Consider the following 22,767-nt stretch of genomic DNA (forward strand, 5'->3'; position numbering starts at 1 on the left):
CTTAAAAGTTTATCAGTCAACTTTAGATTTATTAGATTTAGACTTTGTTGTTTGATTCTTAAGAATAAAAGGAACAGTTTATTAAAGATAATGCAGCTAATAATAATAAATATATAAACACTAGTGTTTATATTTTATTTGACTTCATTTTATTAAATCTAAATGAAAATAATGCTAATGTCAAATAATTTCCCCTGTCATTTCTGCATGGACAGATTTAGCACATTAATGACACTAAAGGATTTCCTTTAAGCCTTTTGCTTCTGTGGATCTCCCTAAAATCTAAATCCACTTGTTAGGGAATTCCTATTTTAACTGACTAAGCAGGTCTGATTCATTAATTTCGTTGCTGGAAGAATTTCTAATTCCCATCAGAGAGCCGAATTGTGATTGGCTGCGAAGGTCGTCTCCTGGATGCTGATTGGTTGCTTCTTGTTTCCGGGGCTCCTATGTGTTCACCCTGACGTTTCTCGGTCTGCCCCGAAACAGACTGGAGAGAATGGCTGCCAGTGGAGGTTAGCAAAGTCTTAATTGTTTTGTGTTTTAACGATCAACAAATATTGCCTTTTAAAGTTGCCAGTCGCGCGTTTGAGATGTATTAAAACAGAATATTGCAGATTAACCGAACGTGGCGGTGTGTTTTGCTGTAGTTAGAAGAAGTCTCAGTCGGATCAGCCACTCAAAACTAGGTTCTCGCCAGACTTGCTAGGTTGCTAATGCTAACTCTTCTGCTAACTTTCGGCAGGTTAGCTCGCTGCTCTCAGCTGATTGTGTAAACACTTGTTTGTGACAAGAGACAGAGAATAGACAAGTTCGATAGAGGATACAGTGCCATAAATTATTCTAAAATAAGTCGTGCTAGATGTTGTTGCATAGCTATAAGTTACTATTTCACATTTATTTTCACCTTTTAGCTCGCAATGTTCTGTCAAGTAATGCTTGCTAATATTAGCTAGCAACATAGCTGTCTGCTAAAAGTTAAGCTCGTCCGTCTACCATCTACTTTAGCAGTGAACCTCAATTGTTAAAATATAAACAGGAACTTATATTATGCATTATAAATTCGTTATCAAGTCGCGAGGATTGTCAAATGTAGCTTTTGCCGGCAGTCGGACAGCTACCGTAGGCTTCAGGCGGTGATTTTAGCAAGCTAGCTACCACCTGGTGAGACAGTGTCTTCTATTCATCCACTGCGAGTCTTTGTCCTGTCAAGCAAAAAGGCGTTTCTCAACACGAGGTTTTTGTTGTAAAAATACACTTTCCCATTAAAGATAGCGATAACAGAGCCACAAACAAAACTACAGTGGTCCAAATGTTGTGATGCCAAACATTTAAATTCTCTTAACACACGTAATGTTTGCCCTGCTAACTTTGCAGTTGTTTTGGGGGCAGGGACAGAAAAAAAGTGTTTCAGTTGTATAGGTGAAACAAGAATGGAAAACTAACAATTTAAAGTCACACTGTAACACAATTTAAATCACGACTATAAAAAAACATTTTGACATGTTTTTTTTTTTTTTGAGGAAATAGTGAGAATCAACAGTAATAAAATTTATTTTATTTGAAGCATAGAGTTTTATTTTCTCCTAGTAAAAATGTTGAACAAAATGAGTTATTACTTCAACAATTGAGATTAAAGATGACACATTTTTAACACAAAAAATACTTCGCCTATCAGTACCTGGGTTAGGCTCCAGCAACCCCGCGACCCCAAAAGGGACAAAGCAGTCAAGAAGATGAATGAATGAATGTTTTCTTTTTCTTAAACACAATTAAGTGTTTTATCCTCATCAATATAAACAAGTTGAATTTATTGTTTCCATAATAAATAATGTCATCAGTTTTCTTAAATTATTGGAGCATTTGCAACTTAAAAAAAAAAAAACAAAATCCAGCCGTTTTTTTCTTGTATGTTCAGTGACAGCAGATTCTATCCTAAGTCCTACCTCACTCTGCACGGGCTGATTCAAAACATGCCCACTGTGTGTAGATCAATCTGTGCCTGTCTTTCCCTGCAGAGCTTTTGTTACTTTTAACTGTGACTTTTAAGAACTTTTGCTGTGATCTGAGTTTTAGAAGGAGTACTTGAAGACTTTCAGGATGGACCTTTTGTTTGTACCTCTTTCCAATATACAGTAGATGACCTAGCTCTAACCTGTATGTATAGGGGTTTGCTTCCCTGCAGGTCTTACTAGAAAGCAATATCTCATGTCAAAGCAGAAACCATGAAGGTCAAAATGTGGGTTAACAAAATATAACATGATGTCATGGGTGACCAGACAAAAAAATGACCAAGTCAGTGAACGGCAGAGTGGAAGGTTCAAACAACATGAAAGCTGTTTTGTGAAATTGTTTATTTATGGTGGAAATTGGATCACAATTAAATTGACATTGATTTTTTTTCTTTTTTTCCTTTCCAGAGGTAGGGAAGCTGTTACAAGTACAAAATGGGACACCTCCTACCACCAACTTCAATGGGGTAGATGCTGTGCACGCCTGCAACATTCTTCAGCAGCTCAAAGCCTTATATGATGAAGCACAGCTCACAGATATCGTTGTGGAAGTGGACCATGGCAAGACTTTCTCGTGCCACCGAAATGTTCTTGCCGCAATCAGCCCATATTTTAGGTAAAACCATGTAAAAAAAAACGAACAAAACTTTTTTTTCACATTGTAGTTGACAAGATAATTAATCTAAACTAATCCTTTTTGTAAATTTAGAGATAAATGAAAAAGAAATTGCATTGCATTGTAAACATGAAATTCTCTCATTTCTAGGTCCATGTTCACCAGTGGCCTTACAGAGAGCAGTCGACGTGAAGTCAAAATTGTTGGGGTGGAATCGGAATCCATGCACCTTGTTCTAGACTATGCCTACACATCCAGAGTCACGCTCTCTGAGTCCAACGTCCAAGCCCTGTTCACTGCAGCCAGCATTTTCCAGATCCCCGCTTTGCAGGATCAATGTGCCCAGTTCATGGTCAGCAGGCTCGACCCTCAGAACTGCATAGGAGTCTTCATGTTTGCCGATGCGTACGGGCATCAGGAACTGAGGGAACGTTCGCAAGATTACATTCGCAAGAAGGTCAGTTGGACATAAACAGTAACTATGTGTTGGCATGCAAACTTGAGTGTTTTTAAGCTCTCTATTTTTGTTGATTTAGTGATTTGAAGCTAAAATGTATGTGTTTTCTGGTAGTTCTTGTGTGTATCGAGGGAGCAAGAATTCCTCCAGATGACCAGGGAGCAACTGGTCAGCATCTTGAACAGTGATGACCTTAATGTGGAGAAAGAGGAGCACGTTTTTGAGAGCATCGTCCGCTGGCTGGAACACGATCGACCAGGACGCGAAGTCTACCTTGCTGAGGTTTTCTCTGAGTGCATCCGTTTGCCCTTGCTGGATGAGGCCTTTCTCAGTCGGATACCCCCCACCTTTGCTTGCGCCCTGGCCTTGTCGAAAGATCCCAGTGAGGCCAAAGCCCGTCTCACGGGAACAAATGGTTGCCCGCAACGTCTGGGCATGACTGCTTCCGAGATGGTCATCTGCTTTGACGCTGCCCACAAACACTCAGGTAAGAAGCAGACGGTCCCTTGCCTGGACACAGTCACAGGTCGGGTGTTCAAGCTCTGCAAGCCCCCCAACGATCTCCGCGAGGTTGGCATCTTAGTATCGTCAGAGAATGACATTTACATTGCTGGTGGATACCGGCCGAGCAACAGTGAGGTGTCCATTGACCATCGAGCAGAGAGCGACTTCTGGCAGTACGAGCACGCAGGCAACCGCTGGCTCCCACGAGCACCTCTGCTGAGAGCGAGAATAGGCTGCAGACTCGTGCACTGCTGTGGAAAGCTCTACGCTTTGGGAGGCCGAGTGTACGAAGGTGACGGGCGAAATGCGCTCAAATCGGTGGAGTGCTACGACACCAGGGACAACTGTTGGACAGCAGTCAGTCCTATGCCAGTGGCCATGGAGTTTCACAGTGCTGTAGAGTACAAAGACCGCATCTATGTCCTCCAAGGTGGGATAACCAAATACAAGAGACAAAAAGTGTTTATGGATTGCTCTTAACTTCATTTTTTTTTTTTTTTTTTTTTTTAAACAGGTGAATATTTCTTCTGCTTTGATCCCCGTAAGGACTATTGGAGTCATCTGGCTCCAATGACCGTCCCTCGGAGTCAAGGTCTGGCTGCCTTGCATAAGAACTGCATCTACTACATCGCCGGCATCTGCAGGAACCACCAGCGCACCTTCACAGTGGAGGTCTACGACATAGAGACCAACACGTGGAGCCGGCGGAGAGATCTGCCCTTCGACCACGCCACCAGCCCATACATCAAGGCCATGCTGTTGCAGGGCAGGCTCCACCTGTTCGTGCGTGCCACGCAGGTCATGGTGGAGGAGCACGTGTTCCGCACCAGCCGCAAGAACTCCCTTTACCAGTACGACGATGAGGCAGACGCGTGGGCCAAAGTCTATGAGACGCCCGACCGCCTCTGGGATTTGGGTCGCCATTTTGAATGTGCGGTGGCCAAACTTTACCCCCAGTGTCTCCAGAAAGTGCTTTGAAAGGAGTTGGTTTCTGTGAACCCAATCTACTTCAGTGGAGGGAGTTGCGTGGTTCTGCCCGCCTTGTGCCTGTCATTGCCTTTGGGTGCGCACCATACGGACCGTCTCATTCGTTCAAACTTTTTGATTATTCGCGTGATCAAAACCGAGGGTGCTTTTCAAGAATGCAGTATTTTTTTTTTCTTGTTTTGTTTTCCTGACAGCACCAACTACCCACACTGAGACTTGTTTGACAGAACTGTACAACAGATCATAAGTGCAATTATCCTATTTTTTTGCTTGTTGTTGAGCCATCTTCTATTTTTGTTTGAGATACATAAATAGGTATGGATTTTTACAAATCTTAGGCATGCAAATAAGGGTGATGGCCAGTTTACATGCCCCCTGGAGATATGGATGCTATGTGTCAGCTAAATTGATATTCTCTCTATATAAATAACTATATAAACTATATATTCATACGGGTAAGATGAGTACCATAGCTCATTAGTAGGTTGCTAGCTCTGAGGTTTTTTTTAATTTTATTTTGGTGTGTGTCCATGTTTGTCTTTGGCTTCTTTTCTAGTTTTAATAAGTGTGTGATTATACATTATCGTAGTCTTTCAAAAAGTTAGAAGCATGTATATTTTTATTGCCCTCTCTTCCTTCACAGGTCAGTGTGTCAAAACATACACTAAATGTGGCTTCAGAGCTATTTTTTTTCTATTTTAAGTTTTGAGATTCCAGTTGAATGGGGCTCCCTCTCTTTTGAGCGGGTTTTTGTGTGACATTGCAGAGAAAGCTTAATTGAAATCTTGGAATTTTCGCTCTCCACATTGGAGAAAATGAGACAGTCAAATTTCTGCTAACACTAAGTGGCAAGTTCAGACCAACTAACAGGTTTACCTCAGAAACTTTTGATCGACAAGGAGAAAAGGGATGTTTATTTTATTATTTTATTTTTTAAAGGCTGAAAACGCAGCTTTGTGAAATGCTTCGTTCAGCATAGATGCTCCTTTTGCATCAGACTAACATTAAAACAAACATTTGAGGTCTTGTTTTTGGTTGTTGTGGACATTAAAGTGGATTGTGTGGTAGCAATAAATCAAGGAACTGTGATTAGGCTACATTATGTCGTATTTCCTTTAGTCTAATGTTTTGTGTGCTCGTTCCTGCTGCGGCGGAGAGCAAAGGTTGTTGGAGTTGTGATTGTTTTGTGGGTGCGGGCGGGAAGCGGCGTGTAATTCCGTGCGGAACATGTGTGATGCCGATGTGCCTGGCAAGCAGAGGAAGCATCGGGATCCAAAAACAAAACTCTTCCCCTCCTTGATGAAGAATAACTGAGAAGTCTTACTCGGCTTTGCACTGGATCGCTCCCCACTTCGACAGTCCTTAAGTGCAGACTTTGTGAAGAAGCACCCTCCAGAACCAGACTATTTTTTACCAAGTGAGGAGTGTCTGCATTTTGGGTCATTTCATTCAACGATCATGACTTTTTTTGTGTTTGTTTTTGTTCCCCACCTCCACTCGTCACATTGAGGACACAAACTGTTGGTGCTGCCTTTTTGTTTTCCTCCCTTTTAAGGACAATCTTGTAGAAAAATAGCCCTCCTTTAAGTGTCAGTGCTGTCAGGTTTCTCAAGCAGGTTCTTGTGTCTCATCTTTGCACTACACATCTACAGAGTCAATAAAATATAGTTCCCATCGATGACGTATAGTACAACGTATAGCAATCATCCAAAAGGTTTACATGGAATTAAAAACCAGAAGAAAATGCATTTAGTAGGGGTTTGAAGATGCACTTCTCCAAGAGAAGACCCTCAGTTTGAAAGACTTGAAACAGTTTTTTAATCCCTATAAACCAACTTCCCCTCTGCCCAAAAAAAAAAAAAAATGCTGTTTGAGAACCAAGAGAACTCTCAGGATTTCTGCTGATACACAGTACTGTATTTTTTTGTTACGTGTAACATACTGTACTATAGGTTTGCCGTACTTGCACAGTTTCTAAACTTCTCAGTTTCTTTTATAACTTGAAAGAAATAGATGGTTTTGTTGTCTCTAGTGGTCGTTTCTTTTCTTTTCTTTATGTGTAGTAGAGTAATTCTAAAACAAACAAAAAAAAAGATATTACCTGCACGTGTGATACTTTAGATTTCTTTGCTTCTTGTAGTACATTTGTATTTTCCTTCTATTGTCTGACAAGCGTTAGAGGTCAAGTAACTTCTGATCACCAGTCACGCCATAAACTCAACTGATTTCTGTTATTGCTGATAATCTGCTGCCATTTGTCCTGAACATCCACGTGCAGATTGCAGGTTGGTGCTATTCCATTTCCATCCATTTGATTCTTCACCTTTTGGTTTTTTTTTTTTTTGGTTTTTGTCTGTTCTGGATTGCAGGTGACGGTGGTTGTTGAGCTCAACTGTGAAATTCACATTGCACATTATTCGAAAATAATAAAAAAAACATTAAGAGTGAAATTTGTTTGGATTTTTATTTGGAATCAATGCAAAGGAGGCGTGTTAGCAAACAGAAGTACAGTTCAACCTCCCACCCCTAACCCCAATCCACCCACCCCTCCTTCAGGCAGAGGTACATGTGACCCAGCGTGGAATGAGGAAGCCCGAGCGACCACATGAGCTCTGTCGCTGCCGAGCCACCACACGAGTAACAGGCTCCCCGTGGAAAGAGGTGAAACAAAGCTTCAACTGTCCTGGATGCTTCGGCTTTTATTTTGAAAGTCTGCACTTCATTTATTTTCTTTGAAGCACAACTGCACACGAAAACCTGTTGATTCATTGAATGTTTTTCTTGTTCAGCAGGATCATGTCCCCCGCTCCAACAGATGCTACGGAGTACAAACCCCCGGATGGGGGGTGGGGATGGGTGGTGGTGGTTGGGGCCCATATTTCCATTGGATTTGCTTACTCTACTCCTAAAGCTCTGTCCATCTTCTTCAAGGACATTCAAGAGGATTTGGGGGCCAGCTACAGTGAAATAGCATGGATCTCCTCCATAATGCTGGCTGTCATGTATGCAGGCGGTGAGTTAATCCAATCATGAGTTGATTCAATCATTGCCCCCTTTAAATGTCCAAACAAACAGTTAATAAGATAAATATCTTCAGAATCTTCACAAATGATTTAAAGCTACAAAAACATTCAACATTTAAGGGTTATTTTTATTTTATTTTTTCAAGGATGGGTGTTTCCTCAGGTTTGCAGATGACAGAAGTTTACATAATGTGAAGCACACAAAAACCTAGTACTTCCCAGAGTGTTAATCGGGTCTAAAAAGGCAGCCAAAACACTCACTCTTTTTAATTTCTGTTCACAAATTCTCAAATCCATTTGATTTCTTCTTGATTCAATAGGAATCAAACAGCTATACATTATTTTTCCCTCAAATTTCTATCTGGAAATCAAAAGCAAAAACAAGTTTTGCATAACTAGCGATTTAAAATGAACCAAAGCGGAATTTCTATAAATAATAATAATAAAAAAAATAAGAAATTGCATCTATGAAGAACCAATTGATTGATTTGATTACTTCATATTGTTTTTGTGATGTAAGTTCCCTTCAAATATTCAATGTTTTTAAACTTAGCTCTTTTGTGACTATCAGCCAACATTTATTTGCTTTTCTAAAATGCATCGCTTTTCTGTGTAACATTTGACAAGTCAATGACCAAAAATATGATGCTTTTTTGTCTTTTGCAGGCCCCTATTCATCCCTTTTAAATCATTACCCTTTTATGATAACATTGGGTTTGCTGGGAGTTGAATTACTCTTTTTTTAACATAATAACCACCTTACACTTAAGAAAAGAAGAGTAGCCAGCTGCAGTTACTTTGTGTTTCTGCGTGACACACACACACACAAAACTTTCAATAGTCTGTATTTGTTTTGTCTAAAGACAACAGTTTGTGTTCTTGTGCTTGTTTGTACTGTGGACCCTCTTCCACAGACACACAATTGATAAACTAACTTCACATGACTGCACACTCAAATACCTTCATGTGCGTAATTGGAAGGCTGTCGCTGAGATGAAGCCGTCACCTGACCGACCTTCAGGCGGTCTGCTGGCTGTGGTTTACACTCCCTCATTACTGTCGTGGCCTCTTGGTTTCAGTGTTAAAAAGCCGAAACCAGTTACTGTAATGTCCGTACGATGCAGCATCTGATTCAGATCTGTGTGGTGAAGGAGTTATAGGAAACTGACAGCTTATGTGTGTTGCATTCAGTGCGTGGGAAATTTGAAACTTTCGAGCTAGGAGTCCTCGCATGCAATTGGAAACCATTTGAAAAAGAAGCATCACCTAAAGAAATTTGATTCATATATAAAGTTTGTTGGAAGTTGACTGAGTTTCTGGATGTAAACCCTTCAGGTCTTTGTGATGGCGTCCATCTCCTTTACTGCAGCTTTCTATGAAGCAGCCAGTTTTAGTAAATCTCTACATGACCTCACAAATCTAATTTGAATGCATATTAGAGCCATTAACATTTGAAGCACATAATATCTGTACTACATAAATCATCAAGGCAAAGTAATATCCATCAAGCGGATGTTTCACCAAAAAAAAAAAAAAAACGCATTTGACCTGCAGTATGTTCTGTAAAGCTAATTTTCCTACAGTTTGGCTGCAGATCCTTCTTTAAGACATGTTATTGCTGGATAACCATTTGTTTTGTTCTGCCTCATGCAGAGGGGATTGCCAGAGTAATATGACAGCAGTTTCAAATCACATTCAGGTTCCTTTTATTCCAAAACTGCAGCCTCTGTAAAGTCTGGCCTTAGCATTTTTTCTATTTTTATAAAGTATTTTCCAATTTCTATTAGGAAAGTCACTATATTCAACTTTACATGATATGTATATGTGTTTTTTAATTATTATATTGCTATTATTTTTGGCTTAATTAGTTCTTTAAATTAGTTTTTAAATTTAGGTTTTTAGCAGCTCATAAAAGAAGGTAACCAGTTTAGGAGGTGATCACTTAGATTTAAGGTGCCCACCAGTTTGTTTATCGTGCTCAAGAGTAGGGCTGGGAATCTCAGGGCAACTCACGATACAATCCAATTCACGATACATGACTCATGATACCCAGAGTACCTCGATATGACAAACATTGATATAATAAATATATTACCTTGGTAATCTATGATATATAACTATTTTTAAAGCAAGTATATCTTTTTATTTACTTCAAAACCTTCATTAAGAACAATTTAAAACTCAATATGTTCATTTAATACCCTTTCCAAAGGTAAAATAAAATTATCAATAAATACTAACGTGTCTTTACAATAATTACATACAATTTAAGGTAAGAAAAAAACAAAGCTTCAGTTAAGAACCAAAAAGAAGAGTATAACAAATGGCCTTCTCACTTCAAAGAGCATTTTAATTAATTTTATGTCAGATAATTGATTGTTATTGAGGCACAATATGGACTTTCAGCCTGTTAATATTCTATGATCGTTGTTTTTTTACTGTACTGGTATCCATATTCACTTTTGCCTACTTTTATTCAAATTTGCTGAACTCGTCTTTGATAATCAACACTTTAGTCACGTGCTCCACATGTGATGTATTTTAGTGCTGCGTTTGGTCGGTGCTGCTGTTACCGCACTTACAATCCATGTTTTTGTTATATTAGAAACAGCGCGTGCTGTCTACGTCTACTTTAGAAAAATACAGACACAGTTAGGACTTCTTCCTTTTGTGGTTGATTAAAAAAAAAAAAAAGCAAAATCCAGACTTTATAAGTTCACTGTATGATTTTCAAGGTGACAGAGTTTGGGGACATGGGACTCCCTTTCCGTCGGGTCAGGAAGGCCTAACCAGTGAAATATACATCTCCACTGTGGCACAGGCACAAGACTTTATCATATTGTCCTTGGCCGGGCCTCAGCAATGTCACCCAGTGGAGGAGAGAGACGATACATCAGAGGGGGGTTCAGCACACTGGGGCTCGACACCGAGTCCCCATGGGGGGAGAAATGACGGCCTCTCAGAAAGTTTCCTCTCAAGGGGCCTGAATGATAAACTTGGAATGGAAATTTGTGTTGAAACAAGAGATGCCCTATTGTGACACCTTCTATGAGGGAACGATGATCCATCTTTGACCCCCGCCAGCTCCACTAAACTACATTAACCGTAAGATGGATGTACATTTTCACACACAGTGAATACAGATGTCTAAAATAATGATAAAGAAAAAAAGCATGGTTGGAAAGAAAAGTTTTTAAAAACAATATGTAGGTGTACTTTTATACTTGTGTCGATAAATGAACAACATAGAAACATCAGTGTAGTGTTAAGATAAAAAGCAACAAAAACCCATTCCGATGTTTTATTCCTTTTTTATATTTCAGTTTCTTTAATTTTGATTTAAAAAAGTTAAGGGATTTTTTGTCCTAAAATATAAAAGTTGAAGCTATGATCAAACTTTTAACAAATTATCTTTTTTTGGCAATTCAATCTTGTAGTTGTTTCCTCATTTTGATACCTGAAGTGCAAATCACATCAACAATCACTTAGGGCAAAAACATATTAAAGATTACAACAATAATAATAAAAATGATTTAGGAAAAAATTCCAGAACCCAAAACAGAATTTTCTAAAATAAAAATGAAATGTTTTGGAAATCAAAAGCAATTTCTAAAAATAAAAGTGAAATCAAATCATTTAAATAAAAAATATCAAATGTCATCATCTTTTGATTTTGATAGTTACATCAAGATTTTGAAAGTTTTTTTTTACTCTAGATGTTTCTATGCAACCTTTCGGCATGGTTTAAAATTAATAAACACTTACATTTAGTTCAAAATGCATCTTCACAAAGGTGTTGGAAGCCAACAAAAGTAATAGTTTTTGTGTTAAATAAAAAAAAAAATATATACATGTTTTAATGTCTATTTTTTTATTTTAAAAGGTCAAATCAAGCTTTTTCTTATATTTGTCCTAGAAACTGCTCCTTAATCAAGTAGTTTGAACTAGTTAAGCAACTTTTATTTAACCTCCTGATAGTTCAACAGTCCTCTGTGAGAGTGCAGAGTGTCTTTAACATCTGTGGATAACATCTCTGTGGTCTTTACAGCTGTAAGAATGTAAAACTTTTCGTCAATGCAGGAGAGCTGGTGGTGCAATGTCACTCTTTCTGACAAGGTTATCAATGACAGCACATTAAAGAGTGTTGAACTGCTGATTGATCACAGTGTTGAGTAAAACATTGGTGTGGAGGTCTTTCTCATCTCCTACTTTGATTGTTTTCTGTCCTTCATCCAAAAAACTCGAGTTTGATATTTTCTGTAGACCTCAACACTGAGCAGTTTTTGGTTCAAACTTTTCTGCCGTGTTTGTTCGCTGTTGCAGTTCAGGAGAATCTGCATTAAAGTTCTGAGTTCATGGAAGTTTGAGTAACAAACATACTATAAATGTTTTAATGTGTGTACAGCACTAGTAAGCCACATGTACCGTTCCTTACTACTATTATCACATATACAATCTTATATTTTTAACTTTATTTTTGCAAAACATTCTACTATTTAAATTCCCATAAAATGTCACATTTCTTTGCTGCCTGGTAGATGCCAATAACTGTTTATGCACAACATAAGATTTTTAAAGGAAGTTATAATGGATTTGCTTGGTTAATATTAATTATATGTTCCTTTATAGGAAACTTTTTAAATACAAATTTGTAAGTAAATGATTCTAGTTTTAGCAGAATAGGACATTTTCCCACAATTCTGTTGTATTAAGACTTCATGAAAACATTTTTTTAAATATTTTCATCAAGTCAATCTACCTTAATTAAGTTCAATCTAATTTAATCAATTCAAATTTGTTTTAATTAAATATTTACTAATTTAATTTACCCTAATTAGAAATGATATAATTGAATCTAATCTAATTTAATGTTGTTTGGTTGTAATGTATTCATGTTTTCAGCTCATGTTTTGCTAAATAAAATCGTATGAGTAATCCACATTCCTCTGAAATCTGTTTCAATAATACCTTTTGATTGTTATTTGATTTGTTCCAATATCATTGTAATAAATGAACTGGACTTGGTGTGTATTTTTGCCTGCAACAAATGAAGTGCTATTGACAGTTTATGCTGGTGTTGTCTTCCTTTTTATTTATTTGTATGTGATATTATTCTGTTCCACAATTTAATACTGAAGATCATATTATTGCAGATTATAATTTACCTCAATGATCTAAAAAATGATTTATAAGGAGTATTTTCTCATACTTCTGAAACCTGCTGTCATTGCATTAGATTTTCTACACTTTTTCAAATTTTACAAAACAAACAACAAAAACAAATATATTTTTTTTGTTAATCACAGTGGTTTATGTTAGCAAAACTGATTTTAGCTGTGTTTGAGGCATGTAATCAGTTTTAAATATTTTTTTTTTTTTTTTTTTACAAATTCTCCTTGTGTCCCGGTTAACTGAGTGTCTAGTAACACGAGTTGCTGTTCATTCACACAGCAGGCTATGTCCTAATCCCTCCTTACTGCCATAACTACTAAAAACTATATTGTGTGGTGACCTAGATTATAAAAGCAATTCAAACACCTTCTTTATTTTTAAACAGCAAATATGACGTCATTGATTTCCTGAGATAAAAACCTAATGAGTATGAACACTTTAAAAAGACTATTTATGAATCCACTGTGTTCTGATGATGAAAACATGGATGGTTCTTAAAAAATAATACATATTTTTATATGAAAAATATCTCAAAGGCAATGCATTGTCATCTATATTTGCCAATCAAGTGAACGTTGAGACACACTGGTTTTTCACTGAGACTTCTGGGAAATTTCTGGATTTTGGAGTTGTAAATTTGGACAGCACAAAATAATAGCAAACACCTTTTATAGTGCTCCATGTAGTGAGTAGGAAAGGAATTTGAACGGAATCATTGTCTGTTTTATAATGTTGCTTAGGTTATCCAACTATTCAAAATCAGGGCTTGTAGAGTAACAAAAACGTCAAGTGTTTACTATTACAAAATAACTGTTTGTCTTCTCTAAGAAAATGGGCAAAAAATATTTTGTTGTAGAAACAAGGCTTCACTAACCCTTATTAACTATTTTAGCCTTTAAAAGATTTTTGCTTTTTTAATTGTTACAAAAAACAGTTATTTGTGCATATTTTATTTTAAACATTATTGTAACAATCTGATTTAATTTGAAAATTACGGAGTGTTGTATTTGATCTGCCTTCAGGACCAGTGAGCAGTGTGCTGGTCAAACGCTTTGGAAGCCGACCCATAGTCATCGTTGGTGGACTGATGTGTGGGGTTTCCATGGTTACCGCTTCTTTTGGAAGGTCCATTGTTTACCTCTACTTGAGCATCGGCATCATTGGAGGTAAAGTATCCTTTTCACATCTATCCTCAAAGTGTGCTGGAAATAAATCCTCCCATTTCCTGCAATGCCTTTTTGTCAATTAGTTCATTCCAAACCAGAACCGAGGCATGAAGTGGAGCCATTTGTCATTCCGCCTCTTCTTCAATGGGTTTGTAGGTTTGCTTATGGAAGAATGGCCGTTACCATTTTAGTCAGAAGCTCCTGCTCAGATTTTTGAGTCTGCTGCTATGTTATCTCTGAGCTTCAGGTATCTGCTCCTGGGGTGCAGTTAGAGCAGCATGAGTAGGACAGTAATTAAGACAGAACCATGTCTGATCCTGGAGAGTGTGGTCTTCTGTGGCCCCATGTACCTTCCCGTGGTGTCCAATCATGGTCGTCACATGGGGGCTCTCCTTTACCCTATGAGGCTCATTACCCCGCCAACGGCTCCTGTGAAGGATTAATAGACCTTGCTGGTTGCTGGGCCCTGTGTAGTGGCCAGGGGCGTGTGCTGGCCTTACTGTGCTCCCCTGTGTCCTGGAACACTGACAGGCAGGCATCAGAAAGTTTTACCCAGCAGGCAAAGTAACATATGCTGACGTCCCCCATTAATACCTGCAAATGCTAAAAAACATACCAATTTAATGGGAGGACCCCCATGACAAATGCTTTCCTTTTTTTTTTCCAACTTTATATATTCTTTAAGCCACAGCAAAGAAGAGCTAGTTTCCTATTGGGATGCTAAGGCTCTTGTTGGATCAGCATCATGTGGCAAAACCAAGGACAACATGAAAACAATAACAACAAAGAAGAACTAAAAAAATACTAAAAGAAGAGAGACACAGGGCAGAAGTGTTAGTGGTGTACAAAGTAAAAAGATCAATTCATCCAAGGCTGAAATTCTTGCATCAGAAATCTTATAAAACCATAAATATATCAACAGAGCACCTGAACACATCTTTGCCTTTGGCTGTTATACATAGTAATCACTTCGCCTCAGTTTCTACACTTGGGTTACAATAGTTGGCGGCAGAAAATGAAGTGAATTCCACATGAATATGGTTGTTTGTTGAAAAGAAACATGCAGTATATGTTAGGATTTGGTATTAATCTATGCAAAGGAATTAAACTCAATTTTCCACTTCGATCATCTTTTGATCAATAGATCAAAGCACAGGATTTTTCCGCCGCACAGGACCCAGCGGAGCTCGCTCACTTGCTACGTCTGCTCGGACATCCTAAACTTTGTGATATTTTTCTAATTTTCATCAAGACAATAACAAAAAGGTACCCTAATTTTATTTTTGTTATGTTTTATTGCGGGACAATGAGCCTTCAAACTGGGTCACAGAGACACAGAAACACCCCGAAAGTGGCTGTGATTAAGACTCAGCTCTCTGAGTTGGAGTGAAGCTCCCAGAACCGCTAGAATATTTGAATGATCACATGAACCCAGACATGGAGACGTGATTACCAAAGTTTCTGTAGAACTCTTCATAATTATCAATAAACCTAACCCAACAAACCCGATCTTTCAACATCTTTATGTCTTCCATACATTGGAAGTGAGATAAACACGGACACCGCTCCACGTAGCGATCAGGATTAAAACATTAAAATGTAGCGACTCCCACACGTGGCTGAGAGGGAACACATTTTTGGACCGGCGGCGAGCAGCAAATTCACCACATGGCGTACCTTTTTCCAACATCTTCTGCTCCTGATTCACAATGATTTGAAGAAATACTCCATCCATCCATCTTCTTGACCGCTTTGTCCCTTCCGGGGTCATGGGGTGCCGGAGCCTATCCCGGCTGCTGATGGGCGAAGGCGGGGTACACCCTGGACAGGTCGCCAGTCTGTCACAGGGCCTCAATCACACACACATCCACTCTCACATTCACACTTAGGGGCAATTTAGAGTCACCAATTAACCTATGAAGCATGTTTTTGGACGGTGGGAGGAAGCCGGAGTCCCCGGTGAAAACCCATGCATGCACAGGGAGAACATGCAAACTCCACACAGAAAGGTCCCAGCCGGGAGTCGAACCGGGGCCTTCTCGCTGTGAGGCAAGAGCGCTAACCACTGCGCCACCGTGTAGCCTGTCAGAAATACTCAGAAATGCAATTTTATTCTCAATTTTCTTTATATGTCCTCCATCATGAGAAAAATGCAATAACATTATTAAAAATACAATTTTCCTCAGAGTGGTTCTTTAAAAATGTCCACATTTTATAAATTGTTTCATGGCAACTATTCCTGTTGACAGGAACATTTTTTTTCTCCAGTATTCCTAAGTAGGATTAATAGAAAAACAGAAAACTGCCATTTTATTCCTCATGTAATCCAGTTTTTACGATCTTTGTCTTACTTTCTCTGTGATCAGCCCTTCCTTGGAACCTCAGTAAATAGAGGAGAGAAAGTTTTTACATAGATCCAGGGAAGAAGAGCAGATTGACATGGGGGGTGGGATAAAATGTAGCTTCACAACCATCTATCTGTAGCTCTTCATCTTTCTCAAATTAAGCTGCTATTAAATTAATATGTTCCAGGTAGGAAGGCTAGAGAGTAAATGTATTACCTAGGCTCCCAATTTCCTTCTACGTGAATGGAGAAATTATTTCTGAAATAATTCCAACATTCCGTAATGAGATTTTAGTTGGCAAAAGTGAAATGAGATGGAACTTAAATGAGCACCTTGCAAAATCAGTTGTAATTTAATTTAGCAAGGACCCTTTGGAGTTCAAGTTCAGTAGAGGTTTCTTTTTGCAGTTTGTATTTTCTTGGAGTGTCTCATTTTTTTTTTTTTACTCATGTCTTTCTACAGGTTGTGGACTCTGCTTTAACCTGAATGCATCTCTCACCATCATCAGTAAATATTTTTTAACCAAGCGGCCATTAGCGAATGGACTCGCCATGGCGGGAAGTCCCGTTTTCCTCTGTTTTCTCGCCCCTCTCAACCAATTCCTCTTGGGAGACTTTGGGTGGAGGGGAAGCCTGCTGATACTGGGGGGGATGATGCTCAACTGTTGCGTTGCAGGGGCACTAATGAGACCCGTGACTCTACCTTGCAACCCTGCAGTACAGAAGAATACGGAAAAGACAAGCAAACACAACGTGAGCAAAAAAGGAAGGTGCCGAAGCAACGCCAGGAAGTTCCTGGATTTGTCCTTTTTTAAAGACAGGGGCTTCATCATTTACCTGATAGGTAACACAATGTTCATCTTTGGTGCCTATGCGCCTATAGTGTTCTTGTCAGCTTATGCAGTCAGCCAAGGTGTGGAGGAGTATTCTGCAGCCTATCTGCTCTCCATCATGGGCTTTGTTGACATGTTTGTCCGTCCTGGCACCGGTTTGATAGCCAACAGCAAGTGGATCAGACCAAGAATCCAGTACTTCTTTGGCTTTGCCATGGTTTTCAATGGCGCGTGCCATTTACTTTGCCCTATGATGAAGAGCTATGCCTTCCTCGTGGGCTATGCCGTATTTTTTGGCATAGGCTTTGGCATGGTGTTTGCCCTTATTTTTGAATGCCTAATGGACCTGATGGGAAATCAACGCTTTCCTAGTGCTGTTGGACTGGTCACCATCATAGAGTGCTTCCCTATGCTATTAGGACCACCGACTGCAGGTAAGAATCCCTAAATAACATTAATTAATACATTTGCAAACAAGATCACATCAGAAGTCATCGGTAGTTAATTTTTTGTCATATTTAGACACCAACTGGTTCATGATGTGATCTGACCCTGTCATATATTTTTACTTATACAACTAAATATTTGTACTTTTGTACCTTCAAGGCTCTAAAATGGACAAAGAGAGTATTGTACATGTAGAGATCACTTTATTCATGAAATCCATTGTGATGCCAGATAAAGTTAATGTTATTCATTTTACTGTTATGATACAAACTTTGACTAGATCTGCCAAATGGCAGATTCTTCTGTTTGGGAGAGTTTGAGCATGAATCGTGTTTGTAGTAACAAACATGGGTCTGTGGACAATGGAAGTTTGGCTAGAAATATGTGATCTAAACTTGGAGATTCAACATTTCTTTCTTAATAGGGAAACTGCTAAAAATATTAAGCACATATTAAGATTTGGTTGTCATATTAGCAATGAGACAGGAGCATCATGACTGGACTGCAAACACTTGCAGGCAATATATCATATTTCCTGCTTGTTTTCTTCAGAAAACAAAATATTACATTGTTTTCTCAAAAAAATGTTGTTTTCTTACGATAGCAGAATACACTTTTCCTTATTTGGAGATCAGTAGAAAAACACAAGAGATTATTGTATATGTGAGCTAAAATGGCAATTACAGAATCAATGGTAATTGATAAACATGTTAAGTATTAACTCTCTCACAGCTGCTGTTTCAGCTTCCTCAGTTAATGTAGGCATGCCACCTATAGGACCAATAAACTAGTTATAAAAATTAGAAGTGCTCAATGCTCAGCTCTCCGGGTCCGGTTCTTAAGTTTAACAAGGACATATAAAAACAACTAGGCCTAACACAACAGTGCAAAGATCATCTATGGGACAGACATCAAACTCTAACATCATTGATTACTTTTAGTTGTGGTCAAAGTCAGGCGGAAATTGTGCTATTGTTGTCGATTGGAAACAACTTTTAAAATAGAGTAATTTAAGAGGAAGATCAGCAACATTCAGCGATCTCCAATGAAAAACATTTTTTTATTTTTTATTTTAAGACTTATTCTCTTGTTATATTGAAAAAATCAATTGGAAAAAATATGATCAAACATGGCTGTTCTCTTGCACAAGAGAAGCAATAAAGATGTTTTTTTTTACGTATTTTCTTTACCAGCACAAAAAAAAAACAAAACACTGGTGTTTGGGTATTTATGTTCAGAATTCATTTAAAAAAAAACTGGATAATATGGTATCATTAAAAAAAAAATGCAAAAAAAAGCTTACGTCTTTGATGCTCACAACTGCTGCTTTTCCTTTTAACTTAATAAAGTAATACATCATTTACATAAAACCATAGGGCTTTGGCATGTTTCCTATAATATTTAGGATAAAATAACACATCCTAATAGAGTGCACTTCAGGCCATCTTTGCTTGGCTTTGAGGAACTGGTCCTAGCTTACTGCTAGCTAGGATAGGCTGAGCGAAAGCTGAGTTTTGTTGATGACGTGAATGTTAAAGTGTCACCTCAAAAAACTTGGTTTTCCCTAATAAAAACAACCACTTGTTAATTGAAATAAACATTTAGATATACTGATAAAATACTGCATGTTTTTTAATGCTTTTTGATTTTATCCCTTCAACACCAGTATCCATTTTTAGATTTTTTTATACATTTTTTTGTAAAATTTTCCACTCCCATTGCTTTCTTCCTGCTCTGTTTTAACACCTGCAGGCTTAAATGACACCTATAAGTCTCTCCTGATTGTCAAATTACCTCCGTGGACCACCGACCTGCCTCCCACTAAGTGCTTGTTGGTTTTCAGTTGTTTAGTGTTCATAGGAGAATAGACGGGAGAGTTTTGTAAATAAACCCAGTGAGTTTAGACTATAAATTTCGGTGCAGTTTTAACTGAAAGCAGTGGTTCATGTTTTCAGTTGTGTAATGAGCAGCCTAAAGGAGGCGTAAATGATGTCACTGCCTGACATTGATAGAACAGAGCGCACCTAAACCCCAAACTGTCCTGTTACTCGTGTGTTTATACACACTGCGCTCTGGTTACACTGTGTACATGTTTAGACAAGGACAAAGAAAGACGCACACAAACACACACATGCAGTCTCTCCAGTGTTTCTGCAGACACTCCTGATTTATAAAACAGCTTTTGGGGCAAAAATAGCTTCAGAATGCACTTTGTTCATGAAGCTGCTCACCATCAAGTACCACCAACAAAAATAAAACAAGCCTTGACTTTTAATCTGAAAATCACTAAGGTTTCATATATAGGTTTAAAGACTTTCTCATAAAACGAATATGAATTTACATAGACAACATATTAAATAGTACTTTGCTCTATATTGCTCTAAGTCACCCTGTTAAGGAATTTAAACAAACAACTCTTATCATATAAGATAACTATCCTTTTAAATAACTTTTCATTTGCCTCCAATATGACTTTTAATGAGGTGAAAAGTTATAGCCCCCCCCCAGTCTTTGTGAGCATCCCTGTTCCGAGGGGCTCATTTAATGGGGTAAATAAGTGCCCTCCTGCACAGCTAACATTCTCCTCCAGAGGGCACAATCGTTAGGTCTACCATATCCGCTTGTTACCGCGTCTCCGAACCTTCGGGTCAAGCCAATTAGGAGGAAGTAAGGTAAGTGGGTGTAATTAGCCTTTTGCTTTGGGTGTTTAATGATGCTCAGTTCAAACTGTCACCATTAAAGTTCTGTACCTGGGCCATCATTATGCTGCGAATACATTCAAAAAGAGGTGACCATGCCAGATGGACGTAATTATCGCTCAGCCAATCAAGGGCTGTCTTAATGAGGGTGATGGTCATTTGAGTGCAGGAACCAGATGAGCGCTATCAATCAGATTACGCATCCCGCGTTGAGATGGTCAAAAATACAATCTGTGTACAAAGTTAACCTCTGTACTGTAATGTAAATGGGATTAGAGTGGCTTATATGGAACTTCAACAAAGAAGGTTTTTGAAATAAAAATAAAGAGACAGATCTTCTAGTAGATCCTAAAATGAAAGACGTTCAGACTTCAGGTTAAACTGGTGCTTATGGGGTTCAAAGAAACATCGCTGGTATGTCAAATCTACTCATTAGTTGTTGGTAAATGAAAAAAAAAAGTTCAAACATCATATCTCGGAAATTTTCCTCATTCAAAGAAGATCTTTAGAAGATGAGCTGTAATGACCTTGTTGAGAGAAATGATCACACCTGAAGGGGTCGGGCTATTGGTTGGAAGCTTGGAGAATTAAACTTGATCTGAACCATATTTGTCATTTTTCTGCAGGCTTGGGTTAGATATTTATGGTTCTGGGAATGGGCCACACTTTTGATTCGTTTTGGTAGCAGCCACCCAAATTGCCTTCGCCGAGACGTAGCAGCTCCAGGAAGGGTGTAATGGCTCTCTGTCAATTCCAAAGTAGCTTTGCTCGCTCTGGTCAAATTGGCCTGAGCCTTTTTTTTTTTTTTTTACAGTAGCTTTCACACACACAGAAGACTGCTGTCCAAATGTTAAGCTGTTGCTGACTTTCAAAGCTGTAAAGTGACACATCTCTTTGCATTTTTCTGCTGTAGGGTTACTGGTTGACATCTTCCAGGACTACAAGTACCTTTTCTTTATGTGTGGCGCCGTGATCATGAGCGGCGGGCTGTTCCTTATTATTATGAACATCTACCACTACCATATGCTGGAAAAAGAGAAGGCAGAGCACAACGGGGCACCAAGCCAAAACGTGGAGAACCAGGACGGGGTGAGCCTATCGGAGGCACAGAGGGAGTCGACAACACAGACCAACGGAGATCCACAAGATCCCTCACCTGATGACTCTGAACCAGACGTAACTGATCACTTCTAGAGTCCACACTCTTATTAAACTTTGTGGTGAGAAAAGGAGAGCTCAGAAATCCCTCCTTTCTTGTCCTTGAACTTACTTCCTTGACCAAAGTCAGTTCAAAACCAGTCTGAACAAATTGTTTTTAAATGTTTGAATATTCCAGCCTGTATAGGTACCTATTATTTAATTATGTGCTCTAATAATGTTAAAAAACAAAAGTTTAAGAAGTATCTACCATCATTTTCTCACACAGTCTGATTTGTGGTTTGTCTTCACCTCAAAGGTTATCAGGAGGAAACAGTGTTTAATGAAAGCGGCTCAGGCGCTGAACTGTCTGTCTGTTGCCTCATATAAAGGACCGCTGTGGTGTTTGCACTGTATTTCTGTCAGTGTCTCTGGATGTTTGCATTTCATTGTATCTCCAAACTCACCAGAAATCCTGAAGGACGTGAAGCCCAGAGAGTGTTTGCACAAATGCTGGACTTTTTCTGCAGTGAGATCTCTGTTACGATGTTCTTTCTTGCAAATTTGAACTTAAAGCAATCTGTGAAAACAATGCATATAGTGAAAAACCTCAGGGGAAAGCTGTGATATAAAGAATTTTGTATTTGTAGGGTGCTTGTTGTGAAATAAAAAAAAATCCATCATTGTTCTTTCTTTTTTTGATAATGTTATTTTTTCCTAATTAATTTTTATTACTTTAGTGATTCTAGAATTATTTTGGTGCTCTCCTAAATGCTTTTTTGAGTTAAAAAATATATCTATATTTTTCTAATTATTGATAATGTGATGAAATCTTTTATGATGAAATTGTGTGGCATTCCTTATTTCTAAAAAGAAATGAAATTCTTCTAATAAAATGAAATTCTCATAAAAGTGAGTAAAATTCAAATAGTTTCGCTATGAAGTCAGAATGTTATATTTACCAAAGGTAACTTTTATTATAGATTTTATGACACTCCCAATGATGACTTTTCCATTTCTATCTCCTTGTTTTTGCTGTATTTATATTTATAAATGCTTGACTCAGTTTTAAAGAAGTTTACATTTATCTAACCTCCAAAGAGAAGTAGAATCATTTTGAGATGTAACGTTTGTGATGTTGGAGGCCGGGAACAATTTTTCACAACAATTAAAAAATGGAGGAAGACGTTAGGAAATGTCAGCAGCTCGGGGGCGTAAGCGCCTAATGAAACGTGGCCCTCAGGTTCCAGGCGAGCGCTCGGAGCTGCACGCAGTCTCATTCACGTCAGCAAATTAGAAACCAACAAAACCACAAACATTTTGTTTGTTTGTTTGTTAGGATTTTTTTTTCTTTTTTTTTTGGCCCGTTG

At 38.3% G+C, this 22,767-nt stretch overlaps 2 protein-coding genes across 2 annotated transcripts; both read left to right on the top strand.

Annotated features, from left to right (window-relative positions):
* Window positions 1–231: 231 nt before the first annotated feature.
* kbtbd8 (kelch repeat and BTB (POZ) domain containing 8) lies at window positions 232–5,665 on the top strand. The gene is made up of 5 exons (XM_024270708.2): window positions 232–515; window positions 2,421–2,628; window positions 2,779–3,085; window positions 3,200–4,019; window positions 4,104–5,665. Exons 1-5 carry the CDS (start codon window positions 500–502, stop codon window positions 4,565–4,567), a joined length of 1,815 nt encoding a protein of 604 aa, XP_024126476.1. The 5' UTR covers window positions 232–499; the 3' UTR covers window positions 4,568–5,665.
* Window positions 5,666–6,569: 904 nt separating this feature from the next.
* On the top strand, window positions 6,570–22,156 carry LOC112145191 (monocarboxylate transporter 2). Its single transcript, XM_036211962.1, has 4 exons — window positions 6,570–7,589; window positions 13,794–13,937; window positions 16,745–17,548; window positions 21,174–22,156. Exons 1-4 carry the CDS (start codon window positions 7,349–7,351, stop codon window positions 21,452–21,454), a joined length of 1,470 nt encoding a protein of 489 aa, XP_036067855.1. The 5' UTR covers window positions 6,570–7,348; the 3' UTR covers window positions 21,455–22,156.
* The last annotated feature ends 611 nt before the right edge of the window (window positions 22,157–22,767 follow it).

Source organism: Oryzias melastigma, linkage group LG5 (assembly GCF_002922805.2).
Source record: "Oryzias melastigma strain HK-1 linkage group LG5, ASM292280v2, whole genome shotgun sequence".
NCBI classification, from domain to species: Eukaryota; Metazoa; Chordata; class Actinopteri; order Beloniformes; family Adrianichthyidae; genus Oryzias; species Oryzias melastigma.

Bases quoted from the DNA above. Each gene is read 5' to 3' on its own strand.
- LOC112145191 (XM_036211962.1), top strand. From the start codon at position 7,349: ATGTTTTTCTTGTTCAGCAGGATCATGTCCCCCGCTCCAACAGATGCT. The intron at 7,590-13,793 runs GTGAGTTAATCC...ATCTGCCTTCAG, and splicing joins GGCTGTCATGTATGCAGGCG to GACCAGTGAGCAGTGTGCTG. The intron at 17,549-21,173 runs GTAAGAATCCCT...TTTCTGCTGTAG, and splicing joins ATTAGGACCACCGACTGCAG to GGTTACTGGTTGACATCTTC.
- kbtbd8 (XM_024270708.2), top strand. The intron at 2,629-2,778 runs GTAAAACCATGT...TCTCATTTCTAG, and splicing joins GCAATCAGCCCATATTTTAG to GTCCATGTTCACCAGTGGCC. The intron at 3,086-3,199 runs GTCAGTTGGACA...GTTTTCTGGTAG, and splicing joins AAGATTACATTCGCAAGAAG to TTCTTGTGTGTATCGAGGGA.